Source organism: Phalacrocorax aristotelis, chromosome 8 (genome assembly GCF_949628215.1).
Source record: "Phalacrocorax aristotelis chromosome 8, bGulAri2.1, whole genome shotgun sequence".
Classification (NCBI taxonomy): Eukaryota; Metazoa; Chordata; class Aves; order Suliformes; family Phalacrocoracidae; genus Phalacrocorax; species Phalacrocorax aristotelis.
The window spans coordinates 24,497,965-24,515,219 of record NC_134283.1 but is presented as its reverse complement, the minus strand read 5'-3'; the positions used below and the strand labels follow the sequence as shown (position 1 = coordinate 24,515,219).

Here is a 17,255-nt window from a genome sequence, read left to right as displayed (position 1 = left end):
GGTGCCCTGGGTGCTGTGCAGTGAGAGCAGCATAAGCAAGGAAGGCAACCCTGGGGACAGCCAGCAGCTCTGGGGTGCCAGGATGTCCCAGATGTGTCATTAAAGAGGAGGTACAGACACAGAGAGCCAAAACAGGTCAGAGAAAACTCAGCGTGGCCGTGCCGTGAGATTCCCAAGGCGCCCCAACCACCCCATGAGGCACTTCACTAGACTGCCTGGACAGACTGCAAACAGCTGCCAGGTGATGCCTCATACCAGCCAGGGCACAGGGAATCAGTGGAGCTCTCCAGAAAGGAAGAGAGCCTCCCAGGTCCAATTCTGGTGCCCACCACCTCTCCCACCATCCCTTCCTAGTCCCCTGTCCTTCCCTCTCCACCCCAGCAAACTTCCCACAGGGACTGGGGCCCTGCTGGGTGGGACAGACAAATGACGGGCAGGATCATCCTTACAGCCATTGAGGGAGCCCTCGTAGCCAGCTGTGTGCAGGGCTTCTCTGCTGCTGGCTGAGCTGCGAGGGGGTGTCCAGGGATCTGCGTATGAGTTGGACCGAGCCTTCATCTCCTCCCTCAGGATCAGCCTGCCAATGCCACTCTGGATCTGGGCAGGTGGGGGGGAGAAAGACACTTTACACCCTTCCTTTCCCTGCCCCACCTTCCCTGACTGCTGGTGCATCACAGCAGGGCATGGCACCTCCTGGCATGGGCTCAGCATCTCCCAGCTGCTCCCTCATCTCTAGGAATGAGGTGCTAGGATGGGATGCCTTGGCAAGGGGTTGGATCCCATGTTGGGGGTGGCCATGGGGGGAGAGATGGCAAAGGGTAGCAGGGATGGTGCAGGAGCCAGAGCAGGAAAGGTGGCCCCTTCCTGGGTGGCGGAGCTGGGCTGAGCCACCTCCCCAAAGCCAACTTCCATGGGGGCAGCTTGCTGCCAGCTCTCCCCTGCCAGGCTGCAGGCAGGGACATCACTCACCTTGTGCATGCCCCGGTCGTACCCATCCTCCTCACCTCCCGATGAGAACCTCCGGGCCCGGGGTGCTGTAAGGAGACACATGGTGGTAGGGGCATCACACGGGGATGAAAGTGGAGGCAGGTAGGGAGGAGATAGTCCCCAGCTGCACAGGGACAGCTGAGTCCCAAGGGCTGCTAGGACTTCGGGGTCACTTTGGCAGGTATCTTGGCCCAACCCCACCTTTGGGTCCAGACCCAACTCGGGGAGGGATCCCTCCAAGGGAATGGCTGGGTTTGGGGGCAGGAATGGGTTTTGCTTTCCCCCTGCCCAATGCAGGGGCTGTTACCTTTGGGGGAGCCTTGGAAGGACCAGTACTCTGACTCGGAGTGGTAGTATGGGTCTGGGGAGTAGGCAGGGCTGTACTTGGATGACTGTGCAATGTCTTCGCTGGTTTTGCTTTTTGTGGCTGCAGGAAGGTTGTCTGCAAAAGAGCAGGCAAAGCTGTAATGAGGACTGTGAATCCCACCAGCAGGACTTGCACAGGTCCACCCTAGGATGGAGGCAAATCCTCTTCCCTCCCCTCTCCCCAGTGGCTGCCAGCAATTTATGTCCAGGACAGCAGGGAGCAGAGCTGGGAATAATCCATTTTCAAACTGCTGACACCTCCTGGAGACAAGGGTGCAGAGGCAGATGGTGGGGATGGCGACAAGCAGAGGGGCTGTTGTTGATGTGGCTGGGAAGGGACCCAACCCGCTCACAGCCTGCAGCACCGTGACAAGCTCTGGCTCCTGTATAGTGCCATGCTCACCTCAGCCTCAGTACCACCAACCTCCCCATGCCCCTGTGCCCCAGGCTGTCCCACCACCTGGAGGGCTATAACCGCAAAGGTGTGAGGGGATGGAGGAAGGCTCAGTCCTGGCGGGGAAAGGGTTCTTGGTGGGTTACTGCCAGGGGAAGATGGCGGTGGGCTGTGCAGCGGGGGAGCAGAGGGGTGACCCCAGCAGCTCCAGCTCTGGCAGGGGCTCGGCCTCCCATGGCAGGGCCAAACACAGAACTGTGCTCAGGCTGGGGACTGAGCCTCAGCAGCACATGTGAGAAACCCAAGGGTGAGCCCTGCTCCTTTTCCCCAGAGGCCAGGAGGCTTGCAGGAGAAGGAGCACCAAGGACAGGCTATGTGGCAGAGCCATCCCACCACCTCAAGCAGGTGCACGGAACCCTGCCAACGGCAGCTACTTACAGCAGCGGAAGCAGCCAGCAGCAGTGTGGTGGGAGTTGGGCGGGTGGGAAGGGAGAGTCCAGGGAGAGAGAAGAGACACAGTTACTGCTCGGGGAGCTGCTGTCCCTCTATGTGCAGAAGCAAGCAGGGACAGTGCAAGCCACCCCGCTGAGAGACACCGAACACCCCTGTGCCTCCTCCCCACCCCTCAATACCCCCCAGGCCCATTTCACCCCAGAGCATCCATCCAGCATGGGCTGTGATTTTTCTCCAGGACTCCATGTGAAACTGCAAATTATCTCCTTCATCCCTTTCCTGAGGTTGCTCTGGCTCCTGACATCAGCAAGCAATGGCCACCCTTGTCCCCTCTGGCACCCCTCCATGGCCTCACTCCCACCCCCTCCATAGCTACCCCTGTCCCTGGCACTGCTGACAGCCTTCACCTCCATTTCTTGCAACAGGGATGTGGTTCAAAGCTGCCTTTTACTTGCGCTGAACCCTGCACCCAGGAGCATCGCCCACCAAAGCCCAGCACCCCAACATCTCACCTTGATGCCTGCTCCCATTTCCTGCCCTGCCCCTGACCGCAGCTCAGCCAGCCTAAGCCCTGCACTAGCACCCTGCCCCGCTTCCCCTGGGCAGCAGAGCCCGGTGCGCAGATGGCAGACAGTACCATGTCGCTTATAGATGGGGGGTTTCCGGTAGATGTTACTTTCGCCGGCAGCTGATGGCAGAAGAAAGAAAGGAAGGGAAGAAGGGAGGAAGGGGAGGTCAGTGTGGGCATGCTGAGAATGGACAGGACAGAGGTCCTGCAAGATATGCTATCCCCACGCCACGTTTCCATCACACGACTGCCTCTGGGTCCACGTGTCCCACGGGAGTGCAGTGCCAGGCCAGGGCCAGGCAGGCTCCAGGAATGGCAGCAGGAGCGTGGTCGCAGGGCTGCCCTCAGCAGCGGTGCACACAGAGGACATGCAGCGAGCGCCCCAGCGTGAGCATGCACTGTGGGGTGGCGGGCACCGCTGGCCCCAGGAGGGAGCGGCGCAGCCAGGAACCACCAGCCGCCCCTGCCAGCCGGCAGCAATGCACCACGGCTCACGCTGGTGCAGTTTCTTGGCAGTGCCAGCGCCTGGAAGAACTGCCTGCAATCTACCTGGGGGCAAAACAACATCAGCCAAAGCCTCTTTCCACAGCAGAGAGAGAAAAGAGTGAGCTGGGAGGAAAAGCAAGCTGAAGCCTGGCACTGAGAACTACAGCCCCCGCACAGGGGCCAGGCAGCAGAGCTGGTGGAGCGGGGAGGGGGCCATCCATAAACCACCGACCGTCAGCAGGAGGCCAGGGCAGGCAGCAGGGCCAAACCCTGGCAGGGATGGGATGGGAGCAGGGGACCATGGTGGGGAGCCTCTGGGTGTCCTCGTGGTGCTGTTCCAGGGCATCAGCTCTACATTATGGAGGGTTTGGCACTTTGGAGGAGGATGAGGGCGGCGGGAGGTGCCTACAGCTGAGCAGGGTGGTCTGGGGCTCTGGCCCCCCTGCGTGCTTCCCTCCCCACTCTCCCTTTCTTCCCGCTCCATCCCCGTCCCCGTGGGCTCTGTGTGGCCGGGAGTGGGTGGTGGCCCTTACCTGGTGGCCCCCTGCAATCCCTGCAGAAGGGGAGCAGGCATCTGGCAAGCCCAGAAGACTCTGGGGGGAGGGAGCGACGGGCCCTAGGGGGAGTATAAAATAGTCATCTGTAGCGGATGGGTGCGGAAAGGCCTTCGGCAGACACACTTCGGCTCATAATCCTGGGGGGGAGGCAGGGGAGGGGGCAGGCTCTCTGCAGGGGACTCGTCCTCATGTGGGGGGTGGAGGAGGGTTGGGGAAGAGGAAGAAGAGGGGTATTGCAAGGATCAAGCAGACTCCAGGTGGCTCTGGGACATCTGGGTGGTGATGGGGAGGGAGGAGGGTTCAAGCTGCAGGTCCTGTTTATGGATGGCCTCTACACCAAGGGTAGATCCTGCTGCCAGCTGGCTCTGGGCAGGTGGTGGAGCTACGCATGCAACATGGGGGACAGCACATGCGGGCATGCCACAGACACGGCGCTTCCCTGGGGACTGGGGCGCTCCAGAGCCTACCTGGGATGTGGAAATGCTTGGGCGCTTGGTATGAGGTTGGAGTGGAGGACCTCACATCTAACTGGCTATAGTAGGGGGAGCTGCGCCCACTTTCGGTGCCTACGCGGTGCGGAGCAGAAGCAGCCATAAGTGACCAAGAGAGAGAACAAGAGGCAGAAGAAAAACAGGTGTTAAATGCAGAGTGGGGGGTGACCCATGTGGTGGGGGGTGATGGGGACGTGCACCAGGCCATGGTCCAGGATGGGGCATGATGGAGCTGGGGAAGATTTCCCGCATATCTGGAAGAAGGCAGGATGCAGAGGAAACTCCCTGTGTGGGTGCTGTTACAGGGCAGCAGGTTGCCCTGCCGCTGGTAAGAGGAAAGCCAAGCGTGCTGCAGAGGCAAACGGTGACAGGTGCTCGGCAGTGCAGTGTGTGGGTAGCTTGGGGAATGCAGGACCTCTGGAATTACTGACCTTGGATTTTCCCAGTCGTTTCTCCCTGGCTCTGAAGGACAGGAGACATGGCACAGACACCCTCTGTTCCCCCCAACATGCTCCAGGGCATGTGCGCATGTATGTGTAAGGACCCCCCTTGCAGCTCTGGCCGGGCACAAGCACTCTTGTACATGTCCCTCCCAGAGCTATCAAGCCAGCTGCAGGGTCTTCAGTGGACCTGGGGGTCACCTCTCTCCCCACCCCATCCTCCATGAGCCCCAACTCAGGTATGATCCAGGATCAAGGCCCCTCAGCCCCTCCTTGCTGCTTGCAAGACAAGAGTGAGGGGAACCAGAGGATGGACGCAGCAGAGTTGGTCACTGACCCACAGCTCCTGTTGATGTCAGCCCCACCTGGTCCCTGCCAGGCATCCTGCCAGAGGATGGACCACCCAGGTCCCTTGGGAGAAGCAGGGGACAGTTTGGTGATCCCCACTCCACTTGAGCCTGAGCTTAGCCCAGCCTGGGGTTGCAGCTGAAATCCTCACCTGAGCGGTAGAAATGGTGGGGGGACCTTGGGATGGTGGGGGACATGCCCTGGCGGCTGTAGGTGGGGGAGTCAATGTAGCCAGGGCTGGAGGCTCGCCTCTGCCGCATGTCAAAGCTCTCGTAGATGTCCTGGGAATGGGGAAAGGCATGGAGAGAAGCAGTGTTAGAGCTGGTGGGTTGAGGGACAAGGCAGGTCAGTGCCTTGGAAGCCCTGCGGGAAGGTATCCCACAGGTGGGGGTCCCTGTGCTTGTCAGGGCCCAGGAGGGTGCATGCTCTGCGGGGTGACATGCCAGGCACCGTGTGTGTCCTGTGTGGCTGGAGGGTGTCCCCAGGCTGCTCCGCCTCCCGACTGCCAAAGTATGGGCAGCAAAGCCCAGGGTTTGGGACCAGATGAGTGTCCAGCCAGAGGCTTTCACCCTCTTGCCTGGAGATCATCCCCTTCCCCTGAGCTTGTTCCCAGTCACTGGTGTCCCCCTCCATGGGGCAGAAGCTGCACCCTGAGATCTCTCTGCCAGGGAGGGCTTGCATTCTGCTCTCTCTGGGGCCCGAGGGACAGGACCTTCCTGGACAGGGTCCGCCCACCTAGGGGCAGGACCTGGGTGGGGGTATGTTCAACAGAGCCCCAGCGGCAGAGGGATGCCCTGTGGCAGCAGCAGATGACAGACACCCCCTGGTGCCCTCTGGGGCATTACCTGAGAGTACGGGGAAAGGGTCCCCAGGGACTGGAGGCAGCAGGAGGCAAAGTGGGGGGAGAGAGAGAGAGACAGCACACAGTTAAGGGGAGCAGTGACAGACTGGGGCCCCACAGCGCCTTGTTTTCCCCATGTTACAGCCTCATCACAGCTACCAGGCAGTGAGGGTGGCTGGTGGCACAGCCGGAGCTGAACTGTGGCAAGATGCTGGGCAGGGAGCCCATGGCCAGGAGCAGAGCCGACATGAGGATGGCACCTCCTGAATCAACAGCCTGCACCCCTTCTCAGAGACCTTGGTGCAACGGCTGCATTGGGAGAAGGTGGCTGCTGGCCCCGTGGTGCTCCACAGTGGGCCATGGCCATGCTGCCTGCACCATCACCAGGTGGGCTGGAGGAAACCAGACTTGTAACAAGGCTTGGGACTGGAGATGTAAGGGATGCTGCTGATGGCCATTACAAAGTCCTCTTCCAGGACCACCTCAGGTCCCCCATCTGTGTGAGCTGCTCAGTCCCTCTTCTTCCACAGGCTCACTGAAATAATCCAGCATCCCAGGGGGGGCAGGGCAGTCCTGTGCCATGTGCTGCTTGGGCATCCTCTCATCACACACTTGGAAAAATGTACTGACCAAGCCCCCTTCACCTGGCTGCGGGGCTGGCACCCAACAGGGGCAGCCCTGCTGTGCTCCAGAGATGCCATGCTGGGGCTGTGTGGCCAGGATTGCCTGCCAGGGGCTAGGCTTTGGGCTGAGCCTGCTGGCATCTGTCCCTCCACCCCAGAGTGATGCACAAGTGCTGTGTGCCTTCCTTGTCTCCTGCTGCGGGCTGCGATGGGTGAGCTCCCTGCCACATCGCTCCCGAGGGTGATATCTCCTCCTGTACAGTGTGGTCTGTCCCTGTACATCAGGTCTGTGGCACAGTGTGGGCAGGGCACTGCCATCAGCTGATAAGGTCACTGGTTGCTTTCTTACTCTACAGCAGCAGCACCAAGATTTCCCTTCCACCCCAGGCCCTCTTCCCAGTGGTGAGGAGCCTCTGGGAGAGGTCTTATCCCCACTCCTACCTCACTGCAGTATTCCCACTGGAGTGTGTGAACCCACATGCAGTTTTCCCAATTGCCCCGAACTGGGGTCTGGCTCCCTGCGCAGCCCAGCATTGGGCATATCAAGACTCAATACCTCCCCATAGCTATATCTCTCCAGTGTCTCATCCGACGTGTATCTGTGATAGGGCTCGTAGGAAATGAGGTCAGGACGCTGCACTTCATAGATGGCTTTAATCTTGGGAAGCGCTGCCAGGTCTTTGTAATTAAGGATCTCATTATCCACTTTAGCCTAGGGAGAGGGAGAGACAGAGGCAGAGGGACGGAAAGAAAGAGGAGGAGAGAGGGAAGGGGAGGCTGGAGTGCACTATGTGGAGCCAGACAGAGCAGACAGCCCACTGTCACCCTAGCAGCAGGAAGAGGTAAGAGGAGATGCCTGAGAGGCAGCAGTAGGAAGGGGCAGAGGAGCTGGGAGGCTGGGACTGTGCCCCTCCAAGTGCTCCTGGTCTGTGCCAACAGCACTGGCAGCATGGCATGCCGCTGGGGCAAAGGGGCATGGCTTGTCCGTGCTGTCCCCAAACGATGGGCTCGTCCCCAGGGGACGTCTCACACTGCAGAGCAGCAACAGGAACTGCCGCTCCCTTCCCTCGGGCTGAAGCAGCCATCCTGCCTTGCGCAGACGAGGGGCAGAGCTGTACTTACGCAGATGATGCGGTTTGGGGAGCCAATGCTGGAACCGGGGGGTGAGATGGAGGTTTCTGATGTCCTTCTGTGCTGTGGAGGCAGAAAAGCGGAGGACAGGTGGTAGCACAGTGAGGAGGGACCATGAGCAGGCACAATGCTGGGTACAGCAAGCAAATCAGGTTTGGGATTGAATTTCACTCAAGGTCCAGTTCCTCTGTCCTTTCATCCACTTGCTGCTGGTGCCCACAGCCATTGCAGGCTGCCCTGCTGTCCAGCTTTGTACCCTGGCTTCTCTTGGGGCCAGATCTGGAGTCAGGCAAGTGGGCTGGCAAGACCCAGCAGGCAGCTGTCCCCATGGCCAGCTGGGCACAGAGAGGGAGCAACAGCTCGAGGGGTGTGGGGGGTTGGTGAGGGGACTGCTGTGCCCCCTCCCTGGCTGTGGCATGGGCTGGTGTCAACCAGGAGTCAGGTCCCTGCTAACAGGATTGGCCACAGCCACCTGCCATCCTCTGGGCAGCAGGGACAGAGCCCGTGTGAGCCTCAGGATGCCACCCCAGGTTTGGATGCTGCCACAACAGTTCACTTCCAGCAAGGACTTGGGGGGAAACATCACCTGGGATGTGGCACCTCTCAGAGATGACCCTCACCCTGCTGCCTACCTTTAGCTTCTTCTCTGCTCTGGCTGCCTGCTTGCAGATGGGGTGCCACACTTCGGAGCCTGCAATGCAGCAAAGAGAAAGTGTTTCAACTCCACACACAGCTCACGCACAACTCACCCCTGCTGCTAGGGATTGTCCAGGTCCCCCTGCCATGAGGGAGTCCCATCCTGTCCCTGCCACCTCCAGCACTGACCTGAAGCCTACGGTCCTCTGGGGAGGATGTGTCAGTGCTCTCCCCAGCAGCAGCTGCATTGAGCAGCCTGTGTTGCAACCCCTGTATGCTGGGGAGGCAGCTCCCAGGGGACCCTGCAGGGACAGGAGGTATAAACTGGAGTCTCTCCATGAGGAGCAGAGTAGGATGGAGGCAGTGAACCCTGAGCGTGCAGAAGGGAGGGTCACCTGCTCAGTCCCACCAGCTTTCCTGGGTGCTTTCTCCAGTACAGCATAGCCACAGGCATATGCCCATTGGGAAGGCAGGGCAGTGGGGACTCGGTGTCCATACTAAAAAACTAAACAGCTCCCAAGCACTGTGTGGTAGTGTAGTGGCCAAGATTACTAAACTGTGACAGCAAACCCAACCATGTTTTTGGTGCAGCCCAACCAGTGCTCAGCCAGACAGCTCCTGCTGGTTAAACCTGGGGTAACACCGAGCCCAGGGCACCCACAGTTCCTCACACACCCTCTGGGCTGGAACCAGCAAAGCTGCTGAGCTTCATCCAGCCATGCTGTGGGATGGATGCTGAGCACACCCATGCTGCTGCCCATGACAAGGCCTTGCTGGCACCCCCACTCCAGCTTTCCCAGTGCACGAGTACCCCTTTGCCACCCATGGGGTCATTATTGACGCATGGTGACAGAGAAGCACAGGTTACTAAGAGAAAACAATCCCTTGCTCTATGTTGGAAATAGCCCCTAAGGCAGCTCCAGGCAGGGATGAGCTTCATTGCCAAAACAAACCCAACCATATGGCTGTGCCAAGTGAAAGCCTTACCTCTTCAGTGCTGCTTGCAGCGTAACCTGCACAGGGGGAGTTGGGGACAGTGGGGAAGGGGTCCTGGACCACCTCCCCTGGGGCTGGGGAGAGCAGGGAACCAGTCACCCTGCACCCATCCCAGCCTCTATTCGCTGGGTGCAGGCCAGGGGCACATCCAGGCATGCCCAACAAGTGCTCCCCAGCTGTGCAGGGAGACTCACAGGGAGCAAAAAGCTGCTGACGAGGGACAAAGTCTCCTCCAGCTCAGCAGCAGGGAAGGTTTCATGGAGAGAAATGATTGCCACACAACCCTGGAAGAGCGCAGGGGCTAGAGAGCAGTGGAGGCATCACTGGCGGGCACTGGGACTCTGCTGTACAGAGAGATCCTTTCGGCTTTGACCACTATAAGGACCTGAACCCCAAGTGCCCCCGCAGCCAGCACACCTCCACACAGCCACGCTGGACTGCCCCGCTCGAGTCCGTGGCCCAGTGTGGGGCAGGGGAGTCCCTTCTTGCCTCAGCAGGATCCCTACCTGTGAGGTACATCTCCTCTCCTTCTGTGAACATCTGGTGGCAGCGGACACATCTGGCACAGGTGGGGTGGTAGTGCTTCCCTCCTGCCTGCAAGGGCAAGCAGAGGAGAGGGCCCCTGAGCAAGGCAGGACATGGTGACCTGCTCACATCCCCGGCAGCCCTCTCTGCTGCAGGCAACGATGAGGTGAATGTTGCAAAACTGCTCCGAGCGGCCTCAGAGACCACCACAGTGTACGGAAAAAACCAGAGACGACTTCATCACTAATGCTTTGGCAGGACTACAAGCCGGACTGGGACCCTTCTGCTCTCCTTGAACTGCAACACACAGGAAAGCAGAGCTAGGAGGGTCCCATACAAGGTATCCCTACAAACCTCACCCCTAATAAATTGTCCTTGAACTCTGGAAATAATTGAGACACCCTGAAGTAACACTCAGCCAAGCAGCCATGCTTTGCACCAGCTCCTTCCCTCTACAGGTGTGAAGAGAAACAGCCAATTTGGCCCAGGATGTCACAGCAGGGAAGCAGTAAAGGCAGAAGAAGGGCCCCAAAGATAAACCTTGCAAAGCTCAAGCTTCCTCTTGCTGTCAGATTCCCCCTGGCTACCACTGCCAGCCCCTCTCCCTAAAGAAACTTTTCTCCTTCTGTGAAGCCATGCCCAAACTTCAGCACTAACAACATGCTGTTCCCCAGATGAACAGCAACTGGGCTGCTCCCTTTGCTCTTTGACAGGGATAATAGCTTTAATTGGTAGCTTGGTTCCACTCAAAGTGTCTGCTAGCATTTCAATTATAGGCTCATTTTCTGGGCTGGGAGCTGGGAGGCAGGAGCTGGCTCAGGGCAGGAGGAACCTGCACTGTGCTGTTAGAGCTTGACCCCAAAGGACATTTTATGCCATAATAATCCAAGAGAAGAGGAAGGATAATTTAAGGCAGCAGAAGGAAGATGAGGCTCTGGCTGACAAAGGGGAGGGTTATGACAGAGGGGGCTGGAGCTGGTTTGAAACAGGGAGGATCAACAGGAAAATTTGCTGCAAAAATAACTGAGAATCTGCCACTGATTTCCCATAAAGGTCAACCTGGAACTCAGTGTCCTGGGGGTGCAGATGGCAGTCAGTGGCTTTTTCCCTCCACTTTATGCCAAAAATGAGTGGAAGGTTTTAGGACAGGCAGGGGAGATGAGTGAGAGAGTTTGTAACCGTCTTCCTTTAACTGCAGTGCACCTCAACCCAGGGAGGGGACAGCCCTGCACTCCTCATGCCAGCTGGGAGCAGCACAATGTACTCCTGGGCTGGCCCAAGTGAGCCTGCAGCCCAGACATCCCCATTTCACACCCAGAAGCTTGATAACACGGCAGGAAAGTTCCCTATTGGAGAGTTGCAGACTTAGACCCACCGAGAATGCAGATGAGCAGCAAGGAAGGCCCCAGCCCCGGTCCCCAGGCTCTCTGGTGTGACAGGAGAGGTCCCAGCGGCAGCCCCAGCAAGGAGCTGCCCTGAGCCCCGGTCCACCTGCAGCACCCCATGGCAGGGGCTTGCACTGAATGCTTTGCCAGCCCGAGCGAATGTGCCAGCTAGTTGCAGGCTATATAGATCCTAAACCAATTTTACCCCTGAAGGCCTTATCTGGAGCCCCTGGTGTCATTGACATCGTACCAATGGGCTTGTTCTCGTGCCCATTGCTCCAGGGGGGTGACCCACCAGCCCCACCAAGGCAAGAGGCTCCTTAAGGATAGCTGATTCCTCCTGCTCTGCCCAAGCCCCTGTGCACAGAGCCCTGCGTTGGCAGCTGCCCACCATAGCACCATGCCAGCACCCCCCGCAGCAGGCACCCACCAACCAGCAAGGTGCACCCAGGACTTGCACGCTGAGCTGTGTCAGTCAGAGGAGACAGCTGTAAATACATGGAAAAGAGATGAAAAACAACCCAGCTAAAGCCCAGCTCCTAAACACTTTGGGCTACTGTGCTTGCAGTTCCCCTCCCTTGTATTTCCAGACGAGTAGAGACAGCCAATGCTCGGGACACAGGGCCCTGATGACTGATGCTCCCCAGTCCTCTGGATCTGGGATGGCTTTGGTTCTCTTGGACCCTCTCAGTACCCCCAATGGTTTGGTGTGCTGATGGAAAGAAAAATCTTTTCCTATCTAGACTACGTGGGCTGCTGTCACAGGTCAGACCATGTCAGAAGGCGATGCTTTGCAGATCTGGGGGCGTAGATGTGGAGCGAGGCTGATTGCTTCCCGGGGGGCACATATCAGCTCAGTCCCAACTTTCATTTCAGTGAAAGTCCAAAACACCCAACACCTCAACACCCACCATTTGCCTTGAAGAGCAACTCTCCAAACTGTGCACAAACCTTGCTCCTTTTTTATTGGTTAAAATTACAGCTTGTAAAAGGCAGTAGAGCTGTGAGGGAAGAGACCTGCTCGTTATCACTTGTGGTCCCTTAAAGACTCATTAATCATCCAAGCCTGGCTGCACAGCTAGGAGTGGTTGGGAAAGCCTGGAGGCTGCCGGGAAAGCATGAGAAAGCTCCTTAAGGCCTGAAATCACTTAAAGGCACCCTTTCCATTTCGCGCTCTGCTGGAGAAGACAATTAAAGCCTCTGGTTTTACAGGAGATCATTCAATACTGTGAGCAGGCACATACCTGGGAAGGGTGGGGAGCATGGGCTGAGCCCTGGCGACAGGGAGGCAAAGGGTGCTCTGACATCCTCACCCAGCACAGCCCCCCAGCACCCAAACCATACGCTCCTCTTGGCTTTGTGACAGTGCCTGGGAGGAGGTTGCACCTCTGCTCCACCTGCAAGGAACCCTGACACTGAGACACATTACTTCTAGCCTGCTGGAGTCTTGTTATGAAGGAGGGCTCCCATGCCTGGTGTGGGTGCGGCAGGCAAGGTGCTAATGCAAGATGACAGCCATTTGGAGCATCTTGTGGGACTCAGCTGGCTTCTTCCCACAGCCTGTCAGAGCTTCCCAGCTACTCCAGCCAGGGAGAGCTGATGCTGGGAGCAGAGCCTGGGATGGAGGGCACAGGGAAGAGGTGGAGGAAAAAGCGGAGGGAATGTAGAGCTAATGCTAGGAGAACAGCCGCAGGAGATGGAGGTGAGGGAGAGCAGGGAAGGATGTCTCCTTGCCACTGCACCGGAGCCATCTCCAGCTTGCAGGTGGGCTGCCACCACCTGCACGTCTGTCATGCCCAGCAGAGCTGCTCTGTGTCTGTCCCCTCAGACATGCAGCAGCAGGAACATCCTACACCCATCCTGATGCCACTGTGGTTGCACCAAGTGAGGAAAACCCTGAGTGATCCAGTGAGGAGGCCACAGTGCCTGAATGTGCTGGCCAGGCTGGCAGCACAGCCTCCAAGCTCAGGGCAGGGGTCCCAAGTCCCGTCTGGCTCCTCTCACCCACCCTCATATGCCAAACATCCCACACCATGCAACATCCAGCCTGCTTGCCCTGCTGGGCTGGCTGAGGATGCTTCTGTCCTGGCAGGGGCTATTGGAGACCAGACTGCCCAGGGGAGCAGCAGCAGGGGTTCAACCTCAGGTGACCCTCTAGCTTCATCCTGCTCTCCTCAGACATTTGCTAATCAAGTGGCCCCATGATGGGCAGCCAGCCCGTGGCAGCCACTGCAGCACGGAGCTCACACTCACAGTAGCCAGCACCGGGACTACTGCCGAAGCCTGGAGTCAGCAGAAAGCCTTCCCAGGCAGAGGCAGGTCCCTGAAGAGGGGGAAGATGCTGGAGGGCACCTGGCATCTGGCTCCAGCTTCAGGAGAGGCTCCCTGGCCAGGCTGGGTGCTTTCAGGGCAGCCCAAGCCAGCAGGACCAGAGGGGGTGACCACTCCTTGGTAGGCTGTGCATGAAATAGGCTGGAGGTGTCCTGGAGCAGCTCTCAGCAGGCTGGAGGCCTACACAGTTATTGCCACTCCAGCCCACAGCACCTGCAGTTTGTCTCACTGTGGAGCCACAGTACCTCTGATTTTGGGATATAGCTTCCTATCACTGCTGTCTGGAGATGGCAGAGGTGTGGGTGCCAATGCCACCCACATCTTCCCTTCCCACAAATGGAAGGTCTCAGGAGTGACTGAGCACACTTTCAGCATTGCTGCCTCTCTATACTATCACAGCCCAGCCCCACAGCATCACCAGGGAGTCTTAAAAAAATAAAATCACAACAGGTTTCATTCTCACATCTTTCTTGCTGCCTCCTGGGCCTTTACTTTACCCTTGGACGAGATTTTCTGGCTTTTTCTTTTCACCTACAAATGCTGTGGTAGAACAGAAAGCATGACAGGACACCTCACCTCTGGGAGCAGGAAGGACCTGACTGCCTGGCTAACAGGAAGGACCAGCCCTGACGGACCTCTCTGTCCCTCCCCAACAGCAAACCCCTCACCTCTTCTGGCTGTATAGCTCCACCATCACGCAAAACATCCTCCACAGCCACCTGCATCCATGCCTTGCTGTGGGATCCCTGCATCCCTTGGTGGCTCTTCCAGAGCAGTTCCTGCTGGCCGGCAAGGTGATGAACAAAGCACCCTCCGGATTTGGCCCAGGGCAGGGGACCCCCTGTTCCAGTGGCTGTCCTGTGAAGGGATGTGCTGTGGGGATGGCTGCCTGTGGGCAGGGTGCTGCAGCCCCTCGCCCAGGGTCTGCAGTGGGCAGCTGTGCTGGATGTGTTTCCAAGGCAACAGACAGGCTGCCTGCACAGGGATGAGCTCAGAGGAGGGCTGCAGTGAGCATGGTAGGGGCACTCCACAGCTAGGCATGGTAGCAGCTGGTTAAGGCTAGTGTCCCCATATCTTGGGCTCCGGACACACCCCAGCACACCCAGGCCACCGCGTGCTTTGGCTGTTTCTGGAGCTCCAGTACACAAGCTGCCACTCCAAAGGTCTGCAGTGTGGCATTGCTCCTTCCCCCACTCCCACCCTCCAGAGAAGGTGGTCAGATTGTGTCCACACACCCGCCACAAGAAGAGCCATGGCCCCAAGAGACCAAGGGCAGCATGACGAGGTTGCAGGATGATGAAACTCCCATGCCTCCCCAAGGCATGCATTTTGGGGTGGGACGCACATGGTCCCTGTTACAGAACGGGATGGGGTGGCCACAGACCCAGGACTCACCTCCAAGACTCTGCCGCTGATATACCGGTTGCAGGTCTCGCACTTGATGCCGAACTGAGCATGGTAGTCGGACTCGCAGTATGGGACGCCATCCCTTTGGGAGAGGGAGGAGAAGGGGGTGAGCAGTGGGTAAGCCAGGCTGGGCAACCACTCGCTGCAACCCCAGCCCCTGGGGGCACAGCCTGGCAACGGCCGGCACAGCCATGCCTGCTGCCAGCACCATGGCACTCACTTGCTGATGTACTCGCCAGTGAGGATGATCCCACACGTTTGGCACTTGAAGCAGCTGACATGCCACTGCTTCTCCAGGGCGAGGAGGGACTGGCCTTGCTTGATCTCCTCCTTGCAGCCTGCACAGTCTGGGGGGAGAGAAGATGGGGGGAGTGTGTGGGACCACTGCAGCTTCCTGGCGAGGGGTTCAGCAGTGCGGCGGCAACACCCACATCTGCTGGGCCACACTGAGGCACCCTGGCTGTTTAACCTGGCACAGCTAGAGGAGGCCCTGCCCCAAAGGACCACCTTTTCTAGGGGATGCTGCTCTTAAAAAAACCCTGCTCCTGAGACCACTCCAGGGCAGCCCCTTGGGGATTTCTTTACAGGGAATAATTTCTTTACAGGTATATGCCACCTCTGGTTGTTCCCAGCAAAGGAGCCAGGAGGAAGGCCTCCTGCTGGAGCTTGGACCTCTGAGGCTGGTACCCAGCTACCCCAGCCAAGCACCCGCTGCAGCACAGAGCTGGGTTTCCTGACTGAGCAGCAAGCTCAGCCGGGGCAAGTGCATAGGCTGCTGGGGCTGTGCTGCCCTAGCAGGTCCCCGGGGGCTTCCCTCTGGGGCAGGCGTGGTGGAGTGTCCAGTAGCGAGCGTAGCAGAGGAAGGGCTGTGCTCTGTGGCAGCCATGTCCGGACCCGCTGCAGTATTTACGAGACTCCCTTCCTTCCCCACTTCCCCTGGCTCCAGTCACGGCTGGGAGCAGGAAGCATATGGGCCTCAGACCCCTGACCTTGACTCTTCCTTGTCCTCTTCTCCCCTGCGAAGCAGGTCTGCCTGGATGGGGTTTCCCTTAGCTCTCTTCCTGCTGTGGCACCACAGAGGTGCAGCAGCACTGCACAGGCGGCCAGAGCAGGCAGGCTTTTCTGCTGAGCCATCCCCAGGCAGCTCTGCACCAAGTCCCTGCCCGCTGGGCGAAGCTGAAGGGTAGTGGTGGATTTTTGACCCCTGGCAAAAAGCAGCCTGGGCCAGAGCTGAGCCAGGATCTGTTCCCTCTCTCACACAAGTGCTGCTGGGTTTTTTTTTGTTGCTGGCAGGGCTGGGGCTGCAGGGAGAGGCTCAGCATCTTTCTTCTAGGGGTGTCCTCCCTGCAGAGTGCACCTGTGTGGGCTCCAGCAGGCAAACCTCCCCTGCCACCCTGTCTGGGTAGCACTGCCAGGGCCCCTGGGCCGCAAGGAGCACATGCAGGCATCAGGCTTCATCTGGCTGCTGCCTGCAGCTGCCTATGAATAAAGCATGGTACCCTCAGGTAACCCCGCTCTGCAGGCCAGTGAGGAATGCTGTGAAGGGAATGGAAGGCAGGCAAGAGGCAAAGTGTGCAGCTGCCCTTCCCCTGCCTGCTGCCCCAGCCCTGCGACAGGAGACAACAGGGTGCTGCAGGCTGGCTTCTGATGGAGGTAGATGGAAGAAGCCCTGTCCTCTGGCTGGGGCTCACTCAAACCCCACCATGTCTCCTAACTGCACCAAGGCCATTGTGAGAGCTAGGGGGAGCTCCCAGACACCCATCAGCACAACTCATAACTAAACATGTCTAAACATGTCTAAACAGCCACCATGGTGACTGGTTGACAAGGACCATGGGTGACACCACAGTCCTGGGTCCAGGCCTGGCTGCAGGGCTTGGCTCCAGGCACTGATGCTCCAAGGCTTGCTGAGCCACAGCAGCAAGGCACCCTGCCTAGTCCCCCCAAAGCCCCCCCACTGCTCAGCCCACTGACATGGCCGGGTTTGGGCACCACAGTGTGGCACAGCTTACGCCTCTCCCTGCCTTCTACCACCTGCCCATGCACCATGCTGAGACAGCTGCCCTGGGACTCGACAGCAGCAAACATGGGGTACATGGGAGACAGCAAAGCATGGACATTAATGCTGCAGTCCCCTTGCTCTGGACATGGGCTGAACAGAACCCTGAGTACGGCAGCTCCATGCCACAAGGATGTTCTTCCAGCCCCCCGAGCGCCGCACCCATAGGATGCTCCGCAGTGGCTTGGGGAAGAGAGCCAGCAGCAAGAAAAGACTGAGGGGGGTAAAGCC

General features: G+C 58.7%; 1 protein-coding gene across 15 annotated transcripts in view; it reads right to left on the bottom strand.

Moving 5' to 3' along the window:
* The window catches only part of ABLIM3 (actin binding LIM protein family member 3), a 56,372-nt gene that overhangs the window by 2,855 nt on the left and 36,262 nt on the right, over positions 1–17,255 (bottom strand). For 4 of the 15 annotated variants that reach the window (XM_075102018.1, XM_075102023.1, XM_075102029.1 and 1 more), the window contains exons 5-18: positions 15,186–15,312; positions 14,954–15,047; positions 9,824–9,911; positions 8,318–8,376; positions 7,677–7,748; positions 7,111–7,266; positions 5,936–5,965; positions 5,242–5,371; positions 4,734–4,764; positions 3,788–3,870; positions 2,838–2,888; positions 1,295–1,414; positions 970–1,034; positions 450–597 (exon numbers count right to left, since the gene is read on the bottom strand). In XM_075102018.1, coding sequence (XP_074958119.1) covers positions 450–597; positions 970–1,034; positions 1,295–1,414; positions 2,838–2,888; positions 3,788–3,870; positions 4,734–4,764; positions 5,242–5,371; positions 5,936–5,965; positions 7,111–7,266; positions 7,677–7,748; positions 8,318–8,376; positions 9,824–9,911; positions 14,954–15,047; positions 15,186–15,312 — 1,254 coding nt within the window. Of the gene's footprint in view, positions 1–449; positions 598–969; positions 1,035–1,294; positions 1,430–2,837; positions 2,889–3,787; positions 3,871–4,278; positions 4,378–4,733; positions 4,765–5,241; positions 5,372–5,935; positions 5,966–7,110; positions 7,267–7,676; positions 7,749–8,317; positions 8,377–9,823; positions 9,912–14,953; positions 15,048–15,185; positions 15,313–17,255 lie in introns of all 15 variants that reach the window. The other 11 variants (XM_075102030.1, XM_075102027.1, XM_075102031.1 and 8 more) reach the window with 9 other exon arrangements.